The 24,753-nt window shown below is 43.7% G+C and overlaps 1 protein-coding gene across 1 annotated transcript in view; it reads right to left on the bottom strand.

Annotated features, from left to right (window-relative positions):
* LOC139758786 (metalloprotease TIKI1-like) overlaps positions 1–20,854 on the bottom strand; it is a 276,929-nt gene extending 256,075 nt beyond the window's left edge. The window contains exons 1-2 of the mRNA XM_071680588.1: positions 20,197–20,854; positions 17,254–17,316 (exon numbers count right to left, since the gene is read on the bottom strand). Coding sequence (XP_071536689.1) covers positions 17,254–17,316; positions 20,197–20,253 — 120 coding nt within the window. The 5' untranslated portion in view covers positions 20,254–20,854. The remainder of the gene's footprint in view (positions 1–17,253; positions 17,317–20,196) is intronic.
* Positions 20,855–24,753: the final 3,899 nt, after the last annotated feature.

The following is a 24,753-nucleotide window of genomic DNA, read 5'->3' as shown; positions in this document are numbered from 1 at the left end:
TGCGAGAGTAGTAACTCCTCCTGCCGACAACAGAGTACACATCTTGTCTGTTCAGTATCCACAGACGCGGCAAACTCCCATGGGTACTCTGTAGGTAAATCCACGCCCGAGTCCGGCAACAACATCTACATGTCTACTGATCCGGTTTTGTGGACTTTGATCCTGTTTGTATGTGATGTTCTTTTATCAGGATACTATAATGTCTGTTGGATCGGGTTTTTCCCCATATACAATCGTCTGAAGATTATATATATATATATATATATATATATATATATATATATATATATATATATATATATATATATATATATAGTTTGAATTCTTTCTGGATAACAGGCATCCCTACTGTTTATTCCCCCCTCCCCATTTGCGTTGGTCAATGAATGACAAGCTGGCTTACGTAAGCTGTGTAAATAAATAAATAAATACATAAATAACGCTTTATTGGATGTCGGCAGCCGTGTGTGTGTGTGTGTGTGTGTGTGTGTGTGTGGATTCGAAACTGACGTTAGCAAACGTTCGTGATCAGTACTTACAACGTATTTGTAATTCTATTAATATTTTCAATATATATATATATATATATATATATATATATATATATATATATATATATATATATATATATATATATATATCCTATGAGTCCACGGGGAAAATGAAACACGATAAGTTCCCCAATGCTCTTTCGTGCACAGTTGTGGAGGGGTTGGAAATCCTCCCCTCCTGTCCTATAATTGGGAACAGAGGAAGGTACCAAAAGAAGATTTTTGTCCTTTGAGGTTCCATCGTCTGTTCCTGACGTCACCTCGCGAAGGCTAGACACCAAACGCACACATAAATAAATAAATAATAGAAATCAATAAATAAGATCACAGAGGGATGAGAATGACCAAAAAAAATAAAAAATAAAAAGTAAACAAAAATTGGAGCGATACGTCTATTGAGATCATCTCAACACAATGCTGTCTATGAGGTTTGAGATACTGATAACATGACATGTAACCAATGCATCATCCCTATGTAACTTTAGCCACCCTGAATCCATCTTACATTAACCAAAAGCGGTGGTTTTTTTATGTCACTTTGTATGTTAAACATGTAAGCATTATACAGCACCGCGCTGCGGGAAAGACGGTAATTAACAGGCAGAGGAGCATCTGAGAAGGCCGCAGTCTTCCTCCCTGCCTGAACACCAACACCCAGGCTGGATGCAGGTGCTGGCCTGGCCTGGCCTCCCTCTGAGCACCACCTTCCACCAGGCCAGACGTCCCAACGTATTACATCTCAAACTCTTTGACCAGCAACTGCTGATCTGTGGCAGTGTGAGAGCAAAAGGTATATATATATATATATATATATATATATATATATATATATATATATATATATATATATATATATATTATCCCTGGGGATAGGGGAGAAAGAATACTTCCCACGTATTCCCTGCGTGTCGTAGAAGGCGACTAAAAGGGGAGGGAGCGGGGGGCTGGAAATCCTCCCCTCTCAATTTTTTTTAATTTTCCAAAAGAAGGAACAGAGAAGGGGGCCAGGTGAGGATATTCCCTCAGTGACCCAGTTCTCTGTTCTTAACGCTACCTCGCTAACGCGGGAAATGACGAATAGTTTGAAAAAAAAAAAAAAAAAAAAAAAAATATATATATATATATATATATATATATATATATATATATATATATATATATATATATATATATATCATTCCTATAAGTTGCTGATATGTTTCAACCGCATTCCTACAGCGGAGTATTGCCAAGACATCGATGAAGAAAATGGAAAAAAAAAATTGTCAATTTCATACCCTTGTCTGGTAGCTTAGCGAAGGTTTCTGGTCGTTTGTTGAGTTTATTGGTTGATGAAGCTTACGATCAGTTATGGGTGCCTTCAGTAGTTCAATCTTTGTTACAGGCGAAATCTTGGCGTTTGTATTTGCCAATGTGCCATAGTATGGTAAAGGCGAATCTACCAACACTCATATCAAAAAAAGACCCACAAACCATCTTCAACACATCTATATTCAACAGAAAAATTCTCTCTCTCTCTCTCTCTCTCTCTCTCTCTCTCTCTCTCTCTCTCTCTCTCTCTCTCTCTCCAGTTCCCATCAAAGCTTCAGTAAGCTCACGCGTACTGGCGTCTGGTTAAATTCCTCCAACTTTTGAGATTCCACCTCACCGCCCCCGCCTCGCTGAGGCTCTCGCACCGATGAATTTATTCACACACACACACCTGCAACAGCCACCCCAAGGCTTCCACATACTGGGATCACTCCCACATGGCGATCCCACGGGACCACTGTAGGGTAAAAGTGCTACAGAAAAATGTAGTAGCTGCAAGTTGCTGTTGCCTTCCTCAACACCATCGTAAGGTAAGCGCTAAGGAAGATGAATGAGGCGGTGGATTATACCTTACATAAGCTTACGTAAAAAAAAAAAATAATTCGGTTTCTACGCTTCTTTCATGTTGTTCACGATGCGAAGGAGCTCCGAATACTGGTTCAGGGTGTCTGTGGTGGTACGCGGGGACCTTACATCGGTCCAGGGTCCAGGGACGGAGGTCTAGGGTGCTAGTGGGCGTGCGCGAGAACCGTATGTTCCTTCAGGGTCAAGGGATACTGGGTTTAAGAGTCCCATCATTGGTACACTAGGGACCTTACGTTGTCTCAGGGTCCAAGGACGCTGGTTCAGGGTCCTCATACTCATGGGCGCGGACCTAATGTTGCTTCAAGGTCCTTGGACATTGGTCCAAGGACCCCTTACGTGTAGCAGCTCCATCTGTCCACACACACACACACACACACACACACACGGGGCGGTGCAGGGGTACCGATTCATTTACATTATTCATGACAGGTACTGAATGATGATCGACGGAGTATTTCCCTGCTCGCTCATGGCATTTTATGGCTTCTCTCTCTCTCTCTCTCTCTCTCTCTCTCTCTCTCTCTCTCTCTCTCTCTCTCTCTCGCCATAAGTAATGAGTACTTTTTTTCTTTCTGATAGAAATATTTCACACAAAACTAGACCCATGCCAAAGTTAATACTCTATGAACCCAGAATGAAGGAAAAATGATTTAAGAAGCGGCGGGCAGTAGCAGTGTAATTCATCTAACCAAACTAGCGGTGAACGATACGCGCTGACCAAAATCTCGTTGTAGGTAGGTACTTACTCCCTCCTACTTAAAAAGAAAAAAAATATCGTCGTCGGTACTCACTCTCTCTCTCTCTCTCTCTCTCTCTCTCTCTCTCTCTCTCTCTCTCTCTCTCTCTCTCTCTCTCAGCCACTCACTTACCTCTCCCATGCACTCACCAAGTCTGCTAAACCCCAGTCTCATAATCAATGTACATGTCCACCACTACACTCCTCTTCTTAGTGTCACCAGCGATACCAAATGAAACGACATCGTCCCACCATCAGAACATTATCATCACTATCATTATTATTAGTATTATCACCATTACTGGTAGTAGTAGTGGTAGCAGTAGTAGTAATAGTAGTAGTAGTAGTAGTAGTAGTAGTAGTAGTAGTAGTAGTAGTAGTAGTATAGCAATAGTAGTATCATAATTCTATGAATCTATTGAACATATGACCGATTTTCCTCAACAGAGATTATACAAATCAGACATCACTCGAATCCTCCAATCGACCAGTGACACTCTGGAGGGGAACACGAAACTGAATACCAATAGAAATAACTGGATATCAACAAAATACATATGTAAAACTGAAAAACGATGAATCATTGTAACAAGGTGAGTTAATGTCAAATATACAGGCGTGTAAATGTAAACATGAGTCTACGAATAACGGAGTGTTAACGCAGATGAGCAAATGCATCAAATAACAGAGAGTAGACGTAAATCATGCCGATGTCTCACAAAACAGCAGTGCAAGTGTGTAAAAGACGAGCCAACACATCACATCAGTAAATGTAAAACATGACCCAACGTATCATACTAGAGGAGTGTCAGTGTAAAATACGAAGTCACCTGAACGCAGGTAGACGTGTAAAACACCCGGGAATGATGACCGGGTCACAGTGCTTGTACTATCAAGCCAAGCGCTAAACACGGCAACTAATGCCTCTGCCAATAATAATTGATGCCTAGCCTAGCCTGAACAACGAAAAACAAGAGAAGAGCAAAACAAAGGATAACTTTTCTCTTTGTTTTAACCATTTACTCGACTCAGAGCAGAATACTGTTTCGTATGTACACCCAGTCTTATGAAATATGAAAACACCGGACATAAAAGAGGAAAAGCCTGGAACACTCTGCGTTAACGCTCTCAAGAAGGTTGTCCGACACACACACACACACACACACACACACACACACAGGCCCAGTCCTCTGTTCTTAATGCTACCTCGCTGAGGCGGGAAATGGCGAATAGTATGAAAAAAAAAAAAAAAAAAAAAAAAAAAAAAAAATATATATATATATATATATATATATATATATATATATATATATATATATATATATATATATATATATATAATAGCAATGCCCTCAAACAGCAAGGATCAAAACCGCCAACTTTTGTCTGGTAGGTAACGACTAGGCTTGGGAGACTTAATCCCCCACACTTAAATCATTTGGCCTTTAATCTCTGGTGCGAGTGTTCAGTTTATTTATTCAGGGCTGAGTTAGTCACGATAATGAACCTTTCGCCCACTAATCAGCTAAAATGATTAACCGAATTATCTACGATTTCCGGATTAACTTACATGGTTAATCCTGAAAGTAAAAAAACTGAACCTTATATCAGAATTTATATAAATCAATGAAATGACATTAATTAATTAAGGGAATGACATACCATTAACACACGTAGGTAAGTAGGTCAAGGCGAAGACAACAGACAGTAACATATGGAAGTAGGTCAGGGCGATGGCGTGAGAGACGACACGTATTTAAAGGAAGCTTAAAATGCTTTGGAATGACAAACACTACGAGAATCCTCCGTTAAGAGGGTAATGAGATTCTCGTGTTGTGGTCTGTGGCGCGCGGCGGCGATAACGGGGAGCTGGTGACCGGGGTACAGGTTGTCTGTCTGTCTGTCAGCCGTCGACAGACCTTTGCCTGACCTACAGGGATGATGAACACGGCAACATGATAAATACCAACTCCCCACACCCAACTCTTACACTAACACACCCCCCTCATCAAGGACGCACGGGACCAAACCCCCCTTTGCATTCCCCGACCCAAACCCACGCCACCCCCGTAGTGCGATGGCTAGCGTCCCGGGCTCGAGTTCCTGAAAAAGGTTGCCTGTCCACAGACAACCCACCTGTTCATCATCCATTTTGCAGATGGTTGATAAATAACTACCTGCTGGAAACAGGTGTGTGTGTGTGTGTGCGTGTGTGTGTGTGTGTGTGTGTATATATATATATATATATATATATATATATATATATATATATATATATATATATATACATATACATATATATATATATATATATATATATATATATATATATATATATATATATATATATATATGAGCCTAGATGTGGGAGAAAGATTTTACAACCCCACCACCACCTACGTGTCATAGGTGACTAAGAGGGTGGGAGCGGGGACTGTAAATCCTTCCCTCCTGTATTAACACTCGTTAAGCAAGAACAGAAGGAACCGTGAGCATATTTCCTTGGAAGATTCAGTCCCTGGTGTGTGTGTGTGTGTATGTGTGTGTGTGTGTGTGTGTGTGTGTGTGTGTGTGTGTGTGTGTGTGTGTGTGCGGCTGAGACGTGGTCAATAAACAAGGTTAAAAGACGGGGCAAAAAGTGTAAACTCCTCCCCGTAATATACAAATAGTAATTGAAAACAGAAATTACATTAAGAAAGGCTGTGTTTAAAAAAACGCTCCACTTGTAACCACACTGACTTTTTGGTGTGTATCTTCAGCCACGTCTGCAGTTAATTCAATAAACCGTTTGTCATTAGCAATAATTATTATCATTATTACCACCAGTACACCATCCAAGTATATGCATCAGAACTTCTCAACATGCAATCCCTAAAAATTACACATATAAGAGAATAAATCCTTCTCTAACATCGGCTCAAACAAAAGCAAGACACATCAGACCGGCACTAACAACAGCAAGACACCATCAGACCGGCACTAACAACAGCAAGATACCATCAGACCGGCACTAACAACAGCCAGACACCATCAGACCGGCACTAACAACAGCAAGACACCATCAGACCGGCACTAACAACAGCAAGATACCATCAGACCGGCACTAACAACAGCCAGACGCCATCAGACCGGCACTAACAACAGCCAGACACCATCAGACCGGCACTACCATCAGACCGGCACTAACAACAGCCAGACACCATCAGACCGGCACACACAACAGCCAGACACCGTCAGACCGGCACTAACAACAGCCAGACACCATCAGACCGGCACAAACAACAGCCAGACACCGTCAGACCGGCACACACAACAGCCAGACACCGTCAGACCGGCATTAACAACAGCAAGACACCGTCAAACCGGCACTAAAAACAGCAAGACACCGTCAAACCGGCACTAACAACAGCCAGACACCATCAGCCCGGCACAAACAACAGCTAGACACCGTCAGACCGGCACTAACAACAGCCAGACACCGTCAGACCGGCACACACAACAGCCAGACACCGTCAGACCGGCACAAACAACAGCAAGACACCATCAGCCCGGCACAAACAACAGCCAGACACCGTCAGACCGGCACAAACAACAGCCAGACACCGTCAGACCGGCACTAACACAAAAAACATAATTACATTGCCGCGGTTAAGAATTATGCGGATAACATTAGCCCTTGGCGTAATTGCCCTGTCACTTCAGAGGACTTCGGCCGAATAACTCACCGGAGGAGCTGACTTAATACTAATTTTACTGCTGCAGGCCTAATTTGCATATCATCAGGGGGGAGGGATCCACATCCCACAAGATAAATAAGAGCTGTGTACTTGGCGTCACCTTACACTGCCTCCCCTGCTAACCTAAAAACATGCCCACAATAACTTGGTCGTCTTCAATATACAAGTCTCGCACGAATCAATAGTGACTTTAACTTCAAACTTTATGAAATAAAATGTTAATTCTGTTCTACATAAAATCTTTATTCCATACTCCAATTTACTATATCCAGAAGTGAACTTATTCTCTTTATTCCCAGCAACGTGGAAGTGGATCAAGTACATACACACGGCTTTTATCCATCTATTCTAAAGAGGAAAATCACTTTTCTAGAACTGAAGTCCCCAATCCTTACCCAGCAAGAGAGCGAGAAAATAAGTAACGCCCGATTCCCTACACCACCACAACACTAAGAAAAACCGTCCGACACACAGAAGGAACACAAGACACACAGCAGGAACACAAGACACACAGCAGGAACACAAGACACACGGCAGGAACACAAGACACACAGAAGGAACACAAGACACACAGCAGGAACACAAGACACACAGAAGGAACACAAGACACACAGCAGGAACACAAGACACACAGAAGGAACACAAGACACACAGCAGGAACACAAGACACACAGCAGGAACACAAGACACACAGCAGGAACACAAGACACACAGCAGTAACACAAGACACACAGCAGGAACACAAGACACACAGCAGGAACACAAGACACACAGCAGGAACACAAGACACACAGCAGGAACACAAGACACACAGCAGTAACACAAGACACACAGCAGGAACACAAGACACACAGCAGGAACACAAGACACACAGCAGGAACACAAGACACACAGCAGGAACACAAGACACACAGCAGTAACACAAGACACACAGCAGTAACACAAGACACACAGAAGGAACACAAGACACACAGCAGGAACACAAGACGCACAGCAGTAACACAAGACACACAGCAGTAACACAAGACGCACAGCAGTAACACAAGGCGCACAGCAGTAACACAAGACACACAGCAGTAACACAAGACGCACAGCAGTAACACAAGACACACAGCAGTAACACAAGACACACAGCAGGAACACAAGACACACAGCAGGAACACAAGACACAGCAGGAACACAAGACACACAGCAGGAACACAAGACACACAGCAGGAACACAAGACACACCAGAAACACAAGACACACCAGAAACACAAGACACACCAATAACACAAGACACACAGCAGTAACACAAGACACACAGCAGGAACACAAGACACACAGCAGGAACACAAGACACAGCAGGAACACAAGACACACAGCAGGAACACAAGACACACAGCAGGAACACAAGACACACCAGAAACACAAGACACACAGCAATAACACAAGACACACAGCAGGAACACAAGAAACAAGTCCATCACAACTTGGTAACAAGTTTCTTTCATCAGCAAGTCTGCATCAACTTCTTCCATCATGGTCGTCTTCCCCCAAAGGCGCTGAGCGGGGAAAGGATTTCTCGATCTTAACCACCCTTCTTTCTTTCGTCCCTCCCTCCCCCTCAGTAACATGCATTCGTCTTGGCTTCAAAATAATCGTAAATCGATAAATGTACTTGTATTTACTACATATGAATACGAATAAGAAGCATATGAACGCGTACTTTCATAGAACACATAATACCCTCCTCCAACAGCCAGAATTGGAACCAATACCAAAGAGAGTTCGGTATCATCTGTTTTCATTATAAATACACGCGGTCACCTACCAGCTTAGGTCTACCTACAAGCCTAGTCGACTGCCCACTCGATACATAACCTGCTACACATCAGTTATAAAACCATGACTACTATTGCTTCAGGACACTTCTTCCTGGTAATAATAATAATAATAATAATAATAATAATAATAATAATAATAATAATAATGTGAGGATTTTTCCATGAAGGCACAGTTTTGTGTTCCTAACTACCATGCTAAAGTGTAAGTAGCAAGCTATACTACTACTACTACTACTACTACTACTACTAATAATAATAATAATAACTGATAAAAATAATGATGAACAGATGGGTCTGGTGTAGTCCATCCAATCCCTTAAAATCAAGGCGCAAGTTTCAGATTAAGACTAAATACTGTCGTGCAACGTGCAATTTCATCACCTTTCTGAGCCGACAACCCTTTGAAAATTTTCCAGCAAAACCTCGCCAATTTTGCGAATATTCAGTCGGTCTGGCATTAACCTAATGAGCGTCTGACCTTCAGCGTATGAGACGAAAAAAAAAGTCAGACAATAGCTCCGGCCGGCATGAAGGATGGAGGAGGCTAGGCTAGCCGGGGACATCCTAGTGCGCCCGTACGACTCTTGACCAGCAACCAACATTCCTGACTTTGACGAAAAAAAAAAAAATAATAATAAAATCGTTTCCTCACCAGCCATTTTCATCCGCTCTTCTGATATAACCACTCGGGCACTGAAACCGATCTACAGATGTGCTCCTGCGTGTGACGGGATCAGATTATACGCAATGGAGGTTGGGGGGGGAGGAGGATTACAAGAGGCCAAATAAGTGAGGGTTTGAAGACTTACTGACAACGCGCGCTCGGCCCAGCGGTAAGGTGAGTCAGCGTTGCCGCCGTCGCTTGGCGCCACCGACTCTCCCTCAATAGCCACTTGACTGGGCCCACGGGACGCCCATACAAATGTCATGCCCTTAACAACCATTTCGTGGAATGATGTCAACCGTATAACTAGGTAATTATGGGGGCGGGGGGGAATGGACAGGGGGGGGGGGAGAAAGTGATTCCAATGGTAAATAGAAGATCTGTTAACGTTTGCCTTTTAGAAAACAGATCTCATTTCATGTCAAATGAATACCAAAATTACATTTTTCTTCATCTTAGGTACGTATTTTAATCTCGTTTTACCCAACCCCACCCCAAGCTAAGGACATATTTATATTAGATTAAGAACGAGAAGACTAGAAATCTCCATAATGAACAAAAAAATCAGCAAAGTGGGAAAGAGACAGTGATATACAAAAGTCGTGAGCATTTAACTTACTAACCATCAAGAAACATGGGCAACACGGCAGACGAGACTAGCATTGAAGGTGGAGAAAAAGGTGATAATTCAGCACTGGGTGTGCGGCGGGAGCGCGCACGGAAGGCGACATATATGGTCATTCTTTTAAAACACTTTCACGCTGAACTGTACCGGTGCGAGACGTCAACAATCAAAAGCGAGCGATACGTGTTCGGTTTGGACAACATTACCTTACCTTACGACGGTGTTTTCGGGGGGGTCTTCTACCACCGCAGCTCTGTCTGAGACCAAGTTTGCCACGGTAGAAAATTTTGGAACATCGCGTGAGGCAACATTCAACTGAAAGGAGCTCCCTATAAACACGAAAGATACTGTAGAATATTATCAAACTGTCAACGAAATTGGGGAAATCATATGCTGTAAGAAAACGGGGCAAACAAAGATCTGAGACCCAAGGTTATCACAATACTGACATCTACTACGAACACTTCATAAAACTTTATAAAAACAGCTCAAGAAAATAAAGATCCATCTAGAATATGAGGATTACATATGCCTTCGATCGCGGTCACCAAATGCCTGTAAATACGAACGAAATAACAGGTTAGTCCCACACGGGGCTCTTGGGGGCAAAAACATCCAAACCCATCGTAATGTATACATAAATAAGGTGAGGCAGCCCCACACCCCACCCCAGCTGTAGCGAAGACCTCCCCGATCCCATCGTACGTAGGTACGGTAAGGTCAAGTCCCAGACCCAGCTGTGGGAGTAGAATACCTCCCCAAAAAACCATCGTAAAATACACTTTGAATTATACAACTACGGTAGTTTCGTATGCCTTCGACTGACAATATAACGGTCGGTGATATCGTCCCACCGAGTCTCCAAAACACTCAAAATGTGTGGTCCCGCGTCGCCATGAAACGCTCAACGCATCACAGACGACCAACGGAAGACAAGCCAACATCAATACAAACCGCTTTTTTTTCTCTCGTCCTTCCTCCTTTTACCAGCCGCCGCCACGGCTTGACTCCTGGCATTTCCTGACGTGAAGGGATGATACCTGCTGGTAAATCTTACATGCTGAATATAGATTATCGGAAAATTCTCTTTCTCTCCCTCTCTCTGTCTGTCTGTCTCTCACTCACTCTGTCCTCACAATAAATGGTTAAGAAAGATGCCACATGAACTCAGGACCGACTAACTGTATTAATGTGGCTGACGCCGATGAAGTACAGAGGTGTCGATAAACATGCAACATATGCGATTTGCGATTTGAGATGCGCGCTAGACCAAACCGTGAAATCTTTTTGAAGGGAACTCGTGTATATGTAGGTCTCTCTCTCTCTCTCTCTCTCTCTCTCTCTCTCTCTCTCTCTCTCTCTCTCTCTCTCTCTCTCTCATACGATCGTCGTCATGAGAACGTGCACCGCCGCGGCGTATAGACCCCCACCAGTCGGGGGAACGCAGCGACACACTGACAATGCCAACTTTTATGTATGAAGGTTGACCTGTGGTGCGTATATAGGGGAGGCGAAGGTCCACACACACACACACACACACTCTGAGAGGATCATGATGGACTTAACTTTCGAGGACTCGCCAGAGAGAGAGAGAGAGAGAGAGAGAGAGAGAGAGAGAGAGAGAGAGAGAGAGAGAGAGAGAGAGAGAGGAAATCTTGAGACAAAAAGAAATCCTTTTATCTGGCACATCGGCAGCCCTAGACCTCACAAAGGCCTCCAAGCGTTTGATATGTTAATGCTTTCTTTGGCTAATCAAAAGATAACCCACACAAAAGGTAAGAATTTCGATAAATTAGGCCAAAATAAAAAAAAAAAGAACAGAGAGAGAGAGTAGGGCTGGGCGTAGGGTACATGAGCGTGGGGTTGATCGGCCAGTGAACACGACTTGTACAATATCTGGGCGACCCCCTCTTCTACTCCATCCTGTTGCAATCCACTCAAACATTCAGCCGCGTATCTTTTTCCCCCCCTCGTGTGATCAAGGTGGCCCGAGCGTGTCTGAGGGCTTGAGTTACGGAGAATCCAATCCACTCAATCACCGTTCATCTCCAGATTTAGAACCGTGTTCCATGTCAGCGAGGTATATTCTCTACACACTACATGGTCTTCATCGTTATATTTCCCCCGTCCGCTGATATGCCTGAGGGAGTGGTGTGTGTGTGTGTGTGTGTGTGTGTGTGTGTGTGTGTGTGTGTGTGTGTGTGTGAAGCCTTTTGCTTTTCTATCTTGTCTCCGTTTATGTGTGTGTGTGTGTGTGTGTGTGTGTGTGTGTGTGTGTGTGTGTGTGTGTGTGTGTGTGGAGAAGCCTTTCGCTTTTCTATCTTGTCTCCGTTTACAAAGAGAACTACTTGTCTCCAAGTACATAAAAAGGGAACTAACTTGGTCTCCCTTTACAGAAAAGAAAAGATCTAAGATACTCTTACTATCTTACATGGGATAGCATCGTCACACACCATCTCCAGGGCCGCTTCCTTGGGAGGGGTGTGACTCGTCCCGGACAGTGGGACTGAAAAGCCTGGGGTCTGTCAAGTTTAGCGGGACCGCCACAGGCAAGGGCGTGCGACATGGTCTGGTCGATGTAAGTGAGGCTAAGAGATGGTCCCGTCCTACCCACAACAACAACAACCCCAGTATCATGCGACCTTTGTACAAACATTGAGTTCCGAGAGGGACACACACACACACACACACACACAAAGAGAGAGAGAGAGAAATTGATCTCACCCTAATGCATGATCCTACCTTACGCTACGTGGGTCATGAGGACTCACTATTCCCCTCACAGATTTTCCTATGGACGCACGAGACGTATGGGGAATAGCGTATATGGCGTACTAGACGTATGGGGGAATGGCATATACGACGCACTAGACGTATGGGGAATGGCGCATATAGGGTACAAGAAGTATGGGGAATAGTGCACATAGGGTACTAGACGTATGGGTGGAATGGCGTATTGGGCGTACTAGACGTATGGGGGGAATGGCGTATAGGGCGTACTAGACGTATGGGGGAAATCCGACGCAGACGTCACACACACGTGTGTGTGTGTGTGTGTGTGTGTGTGTCGTCTGTTACCGTCCCGAAGTCGACGAACGTAAACAGGCTCGTGTGTGTAGGTGTGTAGAGTCCTCATTACCGACCCGTCTCTCAAGTCAGACTCGCCGGCTTTTTGCTCACCAGTTCTGGCGACGCCCACCCACCCACCCACCTCCAACGGGGCCTCACCACCTCGGCCCCACCTATCTCCATCACCAACACAAACATGACCCACCCCCCGACACACAGGGCGCCAAATTCCGAAAGGTTCTAAAAAGGCCCATCCTTGTCAACGTTCATTCCACTTTCGGACAAATTTTACGTTACGGAGATTAGGAAAGTGAGGCTTTGTGGTGTGGTGGAGGAGAGGAGGACTATTGGTAGTGTGTGTGTGTGTGTGTGTGTGTGTGTGTGTGTGTGTGTGTGTGTGTGTGTGTGTGAGACGGAGTATATGAGGCAGGGGAGAATGGGATGACGAGGTGAGTAAAGAGGGGAGGCTGAGGGAGGCACGTTAGGAGGCGAACTCAGGTGTGAGTGAGGGACGAGGGATGTGTGAGTAACGCGAGAGAGAGAGGTGTGGGGCAGGCACGTACATGAGTAAGATATGTGCGCCCCACGCTTGTGTCCCACTTGAGCTCCGGTACTCACTGCACGAGTTAAAGTCACACTCCCTCGTAATCCCTAACCTCAGACGGGAAAATATACCGGAGTTGAAGTCAGACTCCCTCGTAATCCCTAACCACAGACGGGACAATATACCTGAGTTGAAGTCACACTCCCTCGTAATCCCTAACCTCAGACGGGACAATATACCTATCACCAACTCAATAACACAACGATAACCTCTCAGCATCTGATACAGTGTCACACGACTGTCCACAACACTGAGGGACAAACGTATGGTCGGGAACTTCCCGCCCTCCTCACTGTGTGTGGAGAACCATAGCAACATGTGGGGGTAACCATCACATCGAAGTCTTCTCCGTAGACCTCAGGGATACGCTAACCGACTCTGGAAATAACTTTTTCATAACTTTCACCTCAAACATCAGGGAGGACCAACTGGGTCGTCGCGAGGCGAGTCAAAATCATTTCTACGAAACAATGGTTAACTTGACGTATCCCTGACAGTGGACCGGACCTGGAGGTGGACGCAGGGAATTCCAACGCACTAGACAGATAGGCGGGGTGCGGCCAGGTCAAGACAGGCTAAGGAGAGAGAGAGAGAGAGAGAGAGAGAGAGAGAGAGAGAGAGAGAGAGAGAGAGAGAGAGAGAGAGAGAGAGAGAGAGACGGGCAATCACAGAAAAGGAAGGGGTAGGTGCTCAGAGATATCGGCTGTAGGTCAATAAGGGAGAGAGCGACTAACCCAAACCTCATTTTCAGTGGTTTTTTCTTTTGTTTTCCTTTTCTTCTAACTGCTCCTCCCGCCCTTGTAAGGCAGCGTCAGGAACACTCGAACTATGGCTTCATCTACACACATCCAATTTCAAGCAGTCATTTGTAATGTATTTACGATAAAAAAAAAAAAAATCAAGTTGTTTTCCAGTCTCATCGGTAAGAATGGGTAACCTATATATACACCTCAAACGAGAGCGAACCCATGAGCCTGACTTTTGCAAAAAGTTCGTAAAATACATTCATGAGTTCAGCCATGTTAACCTCTAGGGGATATCTTCTTCCCATCTTGATTTGGAACATAAGGAAACCCATTCTACCTCACTTTACTTCACCTAACCGTATGGCCGAGTCTGAAAACAACGAATCAATTACCCTCCTGTCAATTAATCAATTCCTTTGGTAAAGGTCGCAGCAAACTTGCACATCCCGTTCCTATCCCTCACCCGGGCCACAGCTGTCACACGACGCCGCAGACCACTGCTGAGGGAAAAGCTTAGCTTAAGCGGCATATGGGGCTCCATGCAGGAGCAGGGAAGTGATGGTCTCCTCCCGAACGAGACGGTCGTCGAAACAGTACTCTTTTCCGTCCACTAACGGTGATACGGCCTTGCTACAGGTGAACTTATCGCTCACAGTATGACCAATTTGCAAGCTAGCGAAACCCCGCAGTTGCTGACTTCATGCTTCCGAGACTAAAAGATTTTGTTCGCGTTACTTTTGAATCATGATTTTAAGGCTAATTGCAGGCAAAGGTTTTTTCCTAGTTAATCAGCCTTATCGTGCATTCTGAGCCCAGGATATGTAGCCACCGAGACAAAGTGGACACGTGAGAGATTTGGTTATAAACCTACGTCGCGCTCCACACACAAGCGTAGTCCAATCACATTCGAAGGAGTTTAACGCGGTTCGTGACGAATCATGGTAGTTTACGTAGGTCTACGTACCACTGGATCAGGACATGGTGGGTTTACTACGAGTGGATTAGACTGACTTGAGTTTAAGTCAGTTCCAGCTGAGATCAGTTGGCGTGGGATGGGCTGACAGGTTTGAGCTAATTAGGCGAGGTTTGGCAAAATTAATTAAAGTTTTATATAATGAAGAAGATTACATCGTGATGTTATACTTTGGTCCGATTAAATCAAAGGTTTTAATAACTTAAGTTTGCACGTCTTAATCTGATGGGAACAGTATGTTACGGTGGATCAGGAAGGATTGTATCAGGTTTGTGCTTGGCTACACTAGGATATAGCTCATAGGGTTAGCTAGGCCAGACTTAGGATATATCTAATAGGGTAAGTCCCTTAAGCACGAAGAGTGCGACCCTTAGGTGTGATGCCGTGACCTTTAATCTATCCCTTAATTAAGGGTTGAGAATAGGAAACAGCAAAGACCACTATGTGGAAAAACCCTTGGCCTGCTATCGCTCCCCGAATCACCATCGACATTGTTCCTCGACAATGAAAGCTCCGCAACAGGCACACGTTTACATACACTCGCACACAATGCCAACAAATGAAGGCATGATGCCAGGGTGGGGGGGGGGGGGGGTTGAGACAGCAGGGAGGGTTGTGGTCGTGGGTATCTTACTCACGACCCACCACACCCGAACGAACCTAGACGGCCACTTTCCACAGGCATGAATCACAGAGCCGTGCAGAGGGGCGAGGTGGTACAGGCTGGCAAGACTGGCGGGCCACCACCACCTCTAAACCTCTACCTACCCACTTCTGGACACCTCTCTCTCTCTCTCTCTCTCTCTCTCTCTCTCTCTCTCTCTATCTCTCTCCAGCGACTAAGATCGTCTTGAGGAATTTTCAACCAAGACTTGGGACACTGACCGATACGGCATTCTCAACCGCTCGACAACGACGCTTAGTGCGTCCAGCATGTCGTTAAAGGCCCCTTGAGCACGACTCAAAATGACCCCTAAGCACGACGCTACAGCGGCAGGACCAGTTAGCACGACTCTTAAGGACTCATCGGCACGAAGCTAGAACCCTTCATCACGGCGGTAGGACCCTTGTGTATGATGGCCAGGGCCTTTGAATTGCCCCATACGGGTCAATGGCCAAGTCGTCATACCTAAGGGTCGTATCGTCGTCCGCATGAGTCATACTCTCGTGCTTGTGGGTTTTAAGGGATACGTACTGCTTTATTATTATCATACAAGAAACATTATATATCCTGTATTGTCATCAAACCATACACAAGTATACAAAACCTAGTACATTCTACACGCAAACATACAAGTATAAACACACATACGCAATATATATATATATATATATATATATATATATATATATATATATATATATATATATATATATATATATTGAGATTATTTTACAGTAACAAGCGCAACACATTCATTGTAGAGATGAAAAATGGGAAAAAATAATAACATGGTACAATATACCTAAATCTGTCAATATTTATCCACCATAAATACTGGTGTAAAACGTCTGCATCTACTCAATTTTTCTAACACCATATGAAGAATGCAGTATTACTACATCTCTACAAACTCAAAGACAACATAATGCAAAACACTCTTCAGAAAACAAGTAGAGGAGGAAGTGTCAAAAGACATTCTCTCAGCAGTTCGTAAGCTAATGACAGGCAATAGGTCTTCGGTTACCCCTCTCTCTCTCTCTCTCTCTCTCTCTCTCTCTCTCTCTCTCTCTCTCTCTCTCTCTCTCTCTAAGTACAATCTGCCCTCCCTGTCTCTAAGCTTGAGTGACCATGTAGCCCAGCAAGGTGAAGATGGCTGCCCTACCTGCATACCGTCGCAGTACTCTGGTCGCCGGTGTCTCTTAGCCTCGATCGCGCCCCACTGCACCTACAAACAGAAAGGTGTTCCTGTTAACTGAAGGTAAAGAAATATAAGTTTACAACGCAAACAATTCCCGTGTACACACCAAACTTACGTTTGCACACCAGAGGAACATATATGCCCACCACTAAATACAACAGACAGAGCTAAACAACAAAGAAACAGACTTAAAGTGAGCGGAACAGACACCCACATAATGCTATCAAGTGTAAACTCTTCATAACTACCTTAATATTACCATAATCAACATACACAATCAAGCGAAATCTATTTAGAACTGGCAATCCGAAGAACAACTTTACAAGAGATCCATAAACGAAGAGTTACATGAATAACTCTATAAATAATTAAGGAAGAAAGTAAAGTTAGAGTTAGGGAGGCAGGCGACGGCGGTCAGCATACACAGGCGAGCCAGGTTGGCGAGTCGGATGGAACACATGCCGTGTTGTTCGATTTTTTAATTTCTCCCTCGCAAAAAAGGGGGTATCTATGGTGTACCCTTACACACCCTGCAGGCGGTGGCGTTAAAGAGGATAATAAAATGGGCACGAAAACGTCAAAGTAACTACGCCAAAATGATCGAACTATCTAACAAGTTGAATGAAGTACTTGCAGTTCACCGAGTTGGGCACGCTGTGACGTCACTCTAGTGTTGGACATTCTTACCTCCCTCCAGTGCAAATGTTTGTCCGCTCCTTCACCCCGACCTTCCATCGGCAGTGCCCCTCACGCCTCGCGTCATGCCCCGGCAACATCGTACGGAGTGGGGATGGGACGGGTTCAACAGAGAATCAGTCAACACGATGAATGTAATGGATACCGGGACAAAGAAAAATGACATGGAAGGTAAAGACTACAAGATAATCGCGAAGAACCCCCTCCCCCTCAAGGGGATCCAAGGAAAAAAAGGTCAAGTTGTATATATGAGTGCACAGGTTCGTGTAAATACTAACTAAATGTTACGAGGCTTTAAAAGATTGTTAATTACAAGGAGTTTTAAAAGAGTTGACTCGTCTCTGAACCCTGTATTACTCAATATGTATACACAGTTACACATCCATGCCCAAACCGTGTACCCAGGTAACCTAACCTAACCAAACTGTTGCACATTTCAACATACACTAGGTATACCCGGTGGAAGGTAGGTGGTCTAGTGCACAATCAGAAGAAATGTGGCAGCTCTTTATTACAGAATTCTCGAAATCTTCTATTTCTTTCTTAACATTTGCCGACACTTTTAACGAGTATGTCCTAGACGTTTTTCTTGTCTTCTAATACTTCCCGAAACTTTGTTTTTACGTAGATTTAATCTGCACAGTCTGCTGCTCCAAGGAATCACCTTCGCGTGCAAATCTGATGCTAATTTCCAGTACTTCTCATAAATAATCACAGTGTGTATCGCCTCCACGAAAATGAATAGAGACCAGGAGCATTTAAACGGACCCAGCGTTTAAATAATTTACTGAGGCAATACTAGCTATAAACTTCATCGTGATACAAAGACGGATGGTAAATCTGCCAGGCTAGTTGGGTCCACGAGACTGGAGAAGTTCGATATGTCTCCACAGCGAAAAAAGGGCTAAAATCATCCCTTGCTTGTCGTTTTCCTAAGTAATTAAATTCTATAAACCAACCACATCGTCTTACCATGGAAATTCCCCGGCTAAAATGCTTAAATGTTGGGTACTTTAAAAGATATTCTAAGCATACCCATTCATATGTAATGGGGTAAGGCCCTTACAAAGTTACCCCTATATCTTGTTAAACCTGTAAGCGAATATCAAAAGCCTTGGTCGATCAACAAATTACAGACTGGTCGCAGGCGGGAGCTGCAGGGGATGTGGAAAAAAAAAAAAAAAACTTTCAAGGCCAGGGAACTCAAAACGTTTAAGAGAAAGTGAGAGAGTAATCTATTATGCATTTACCTTACATGCAAGCGGCAATACCTAAACAATAATCGATTTACATAACCTAAGATAAACACGAAAAAGCTGGCAATGATGTGTACTTGAAAGGATAACAGCAGGGCGTAAATTCTGTCAAATCCTGGAAATGCAACGTAAACACTCTGATGTTGATAATAAATTTGCCGCACTGACATATGCGGCGGGGCGGTTAATAAAAAAAAATAAAATAAAAGAAACTCTTGGTATCTGATAAACCTAATTATTCGGCGCGAGACAATCAGCTCTCAGTTCTATGAATAAATAAACTCGTTTCTTCCACCTGGACACACAACGCACGAAGAACAATGATAAATATAAAAAAAAAAAAAGCAGTCTACAAACTACATACCACATAAAATATTCTATTTAAGCGTTAGCAGACGCGAAAATGCAGCGACTTCGCTTTCAAAAATAGTTTAAGAAAGAATACACGTTGAGAGAAACAGTTATAATAAGGGGTTTAGAGTGTAAGAGTCAAGTGCGACTACACTTATCACTTTTCCGCTTGTCACTCCACCAAAGACCATGTCTCTCAAAATCTTGCGTTTAACAGAAGGTACAGTAAATTTCTCTGCAGTACAGGAATATTCTGTAACAGCATATTCATCCCGTTCCGTCTAGGACAGAATAAAGTTGAAATACTAAATTTCACCTTGACAAACATATATAATTAAACAATAAACGCAAAACATTAATAACTGTACACCACGCCTACCCTAATAATATGAAAAGGTTATTTCCTTACAGATCTTGAATTATTGTGAAGGTTTACTTGAACAGCCTCCATGTAAATCTGACAATGAATGCTTCCAAATAAAATGTACTAATTACGTGACAGGCCCCTTCACATCTATCAAAAAAAAATTATCTACACACACACACACACACACACAAACCCTCATCATAGTGAGGACAAGTGCCCGACACCGTAGCTACTCACCATGATTATGAAGGTCGTGCTCCACCACAGGAGACATCCATACCGAAACCCGCTCATAATTTCTCACAGATTACAACTCGCCAATCGCACCTTGCATGAACTCGCCGGAGGAAACACTCGTCGATGCCAAAGCTCCGAAACAAAACAAAAAACAAAAAAAAAAACCTTGCCCCTTTTGCCTTTTTTTTTTTTTCCCACCCGACTCACTCATGAGGGTACAGCACTAAATATACGGGGGCATTACGCGCACCGACTGTCTTGTAGGAATGCCTTACAACTAAGCCGAGGGTGAGTTTTGTCATATCTAGAGGAATTTACGTGTTACCCTATTCCGGCAAGCTGTCATAAGCAACACCACTGGCATCCACTAGTATGGCACAGGTAAAACTCGGGAGATGCCCCTCACTGATGCCCGAGCTTGCCTGAGTTGAAGTTTATTTCTGTTGTCAACTTTTCACTATGGGCGAATTCTACCCATTCATCTCGTCATGATGACATTACAGCATAAAAAATACTCATCGGGGAGCTGTTAAACCAGCCTCTGAAACACGAGGGGGGCGTGGAAACGTAATCAACCAATCGTGTTCACAAACGGCGAGCATCGGACGGGAGCTGTACCACCTCCCTCGACACTTGCTCAGAGCGCACTGATTCGGTGACTGGCGAGACCTCTCCCGCGGCCACGGGTTCTGCTGCCAGCTAACTTGTTTGTTGTTCACTGACCTAATGAATGGGGGATTTCGTGGCGTACTGAGTCTCTCCTTTTCTCCTGACTTCAAGGTGTCTTGGGAATTCTGACGACAAATGATGAGAATATAAAGAACTGTACTGCAATTTTCTTATCTTTTCATAGAAACGTCAATATTCTCCAATTACCCGCGCGGAGTGTACACACACACACCAGGCTCTTACTTAGTTCATTATATAGGTTTTAGGAATATGAGAAATTAAGGTTTGGTACTCATGCACTTGCTGGAAAACGTCTATCTGTTGTCTGAAATATACAGCGCGCCTCGGTCACGGTCGAAGAAGCTAACTTTGTTTATTCGGTTGACATTACCGATGATAATTAAAGTTTTAATTATTCAAGTATACACTGACAAAGTGTTTGTGAGAGTTTAACTGAAGGTCACCTAACAGAGGCTGTGCTGAGGAGAGCATTGAGTGCACAGTTGGGTGAAATATATTGACAACTTGGACACATCACCTGTGTACATGTTCTGTGTACTTCGTGACATTCGCTGTACTTTGATGGGTCAATGTTACCGACGATTTGATGTTCAGAAGGTGTTAAAATACACTTGTAGTGTATAAGATTTGCTTTGCTTTGACCGAGCAGTTGCCTATAGGCGGGAGGTATTCACACTCCGTCCATGTTAAAGTGCATCATTATTCGTAACCAGAATCACGTGTAAGAAAGCTTAATACTACTACATAACGTTGATCCAAACCGATGTGGATAACTGATGAAGCAGAAGCGACTTACTTCACACAGCACTCGAGGTCGTAATTAAGGATCGCGCCGTCGTCCTCAATGATCGCATAGGCGTGCTAAACGGTCGTACCGTCATGTTCAGAGAGCGTACTGCCGACTTACGTGACCAAGGATCGTCTTGTCGTGCACAAAAAGGATACTACTGGGCTCACAGGTCGTGCTTTCGTGCCGAAGGATCGCATCGGCGTACTCAAAGACCGTCTCGTCTGGCTCCAAGGTCGCACTTTTGTGCTCAAGGATAGCAATGTCGAGGTGCTCATAAGATCGCACCATCGTGCTTATAAATGCTTAAACCCACTACCCTAACCACTGAGCCGCGACGTCCCACATTAAGTCTACAATGCACCGAATACTCTGGCTTTAGTGCAGCTGTGCATAAAGGAGGCTTCTTAACGCGCCAAGCCCATCACGGAGAGGTGTTGATTCTTATCAAGGTCCTGTGAGAATAACAAATGACTACTGTAAACACAGTCAGCTGCTCGCCAGCCTGGAGGGAAGGGATGAACGCTAATACCTTCAAGTGACCCGTACAGCAGAACAAGCAAAGCTCAGTATGCTGAACATGTATTCGAATCTTATTACAGCCTAGCAACCATTTGGGGGTCCAGCTTCTTATATAAGGCGTGTTGTTGTTCCATTGTATGATCAATTAAAATAACTAACTGGTTTCAAGAATGGTGTGGAGGTTCCCGATTTGTCATTATCGTCTAAACGACAGCTAATCAAGTGTCGTCATTTGTAAGCTACAGAATTCATGTTTCTAGGCTTCTTAAGCTAAGTTTGGAATTAAGTACAAGGTTCATCCTTCCATTCAGTACTATAAGTTTGCGAGGCGATTAACTCAATAATACAACTGTGTAAGAGGAAGGCATTTAATGCACGAGCAGTCCTGACAACATACTGCACAAAGAATCCTTGACGTTCACCTTAAAAAAAATGTTCTTCCTTCACTAACTTGGGATCTGTGAATGTGAACCCGGCGGCGCTACGCATTCCTGCAAGTCAATCAAGTGGTGAAGAAAGCGCCCACAGATACGGCCTGCGAAAGGAACTTGCACACTCGCAATTCAAAAGGCTTTATGTGCCTATCTATGCATAGACAAAGCGTTTCTGTGATAGTGTGGGTGAAAGGCACATTGCAAGGAGGTAGGTGAAGGCACTGTGATTTAGCGGTTCGGAGAAGCGATCAACAACCTCTACACTCTCTCTCTCTCTCTCTCTCTCTCTCTCTCTCTCTCTCTCTCTCTCTCTCTCTCTCTCTCTCTCTCTCTCTCTCATGGCTTAGTCTCGATGAGGACTAGCGATCGCGATAATAATTATGAGTTCAATATTTTCCGCGTGAGCGAGATAGCACCAAGAACAGATGACTGAGCCTTTCAGGAAAAATCCTCGCGTGGCTCCTTTGTTTCGTACTTTCTAAAGTGATACAGGAGGGGAGAAAGGGTGGATTTCCAGCCCCCCTAGCTCCCTCCCTTTTCAGAGGCCTTCTACAGCACGCGTGAGATACGTGAGCAGTATTCTTTTCCCCTAACCACACGAATATATTAATAATAATAATAATAATAATAATAATAATAATAATAATAATATAACCAATAATAATAATAATAATCGAAACACTCTGTGGTCGCGATACTGACGGACATGATTAAAATTAAAAATAAACATTGGCTGCTCAGAAAATATATTGTTGATAACTCTGCAGGCCACAGTGTGACGATGGCTGCGAGTCTGTCACAATGCTGTAACAACACATCTACGCAACGGAAGGTCCGTGCAAGGCTCAGATTAACTATCATATTCCAGGGTCGTACCACCGTGGTGCAGGGGCGTACTGACGTGCTTTAAGGGTTAATATCATGTGTCCCTTTTCTATTAAGCCCGCTTAGACATCATGCATAGCTTTGCGTACAGAATACTCATATACCTTTCTCAAGCCTTTTCATTACAATCACATAAATCAGTTCGAGTAGGATAGTTCTGAATTTACTGAAAAAATAATTTTCTACTTATTTTCATACTTCCCTTTTTCTATATAGTTACTTCTACATCTAACCACTCCATGCATGGTAACAACATTCGTATCTAAACCCTCCATGCACGTTCATAACATCCATATCTAAGCCCTCCATACACATTATCAACATCCATATCTAACCTCTCTATCAACGGTCATAACATCTATATATAACCTTTCATGCACGTTTAACATATCCACATCTAACCCATTCATGCACGTTATCATCCATATCTACCTCCTTCATGCGTGTTAATACCAACCGTATCTATCCCCTTCATACAAGTTCGTTATCTATCGGTATTTGGGTTGACAGGGTACGTATCTACGACCATGTCTGTGATAGGTGGCATATCTGAAAGATATCATGCTCACACTGGCTTTTTATAAGGGACCATAATGCTTCTGGATTAAATATCAAACCAGGTCCTCTTAAGTAATTTATATATATATACAAATCTTACTGCGAATATACCATCTAGCTTAAATTTGCAACAATCGATCCCAAAGAACTTTAAATCTGGCCAGTTCGTACTGACCTACTGAAACTACGTGCATCATTTTGCGCTCATACAGACCTGTTGACCTACTTCTGGGCTTCGTATAGACTTACTGCTGTATTTGCAATATTTTTCTAATATTCGTAAAATATTTCGTTCCTGTTAGTATTTCATGGGGTACATATTAGCAAGTTGGTAATGTTGTATATAGGCTACAACGATGGTTATGGATGGTGAATGGTTGTGACGGTGGTTATGAATGGATGGCACATCGTTGCAACGGTTATGAATGAACGGTATAATCATATAATTGGCATTGGCAGTGTTGACGTGCCAGTGAATGATGCTAATATTAACGAGGATAGGACAGTGAATGGCTGTAATGGTGGTTATAAACGACCACTAAACTGTTTGCGATAGCAGTAATTGACACTCGGGGAAAATGATTGTGATTGTAGATATGAAAGTCCAGAATATCATTGCGCTAACGGTCATCAAGAAAACACGAAGCTTCGGACCACGGGGGCAAGAAAGGACAAAGAACC

This window comes from Panulirus ornatus, chromosome 31 (assembly GCF_036320965.1).
Source record: "Panulirus ornatus isolate Po-2019 chromosome 31, ASM3632096v1, whole genome shotgun sequence".
Lineage (NCBI taxonomy): Eukaryota > Metazoa > Arthropoda > Malacostraca > Decapoda > Palinuridae > Panulirus > Panulirus ornatus.
The sequence above is the reverse complement of the archived record's forward strand: the minus strand, read 5'-3'. Positions and strand labels throughout refer to the sequence as shown.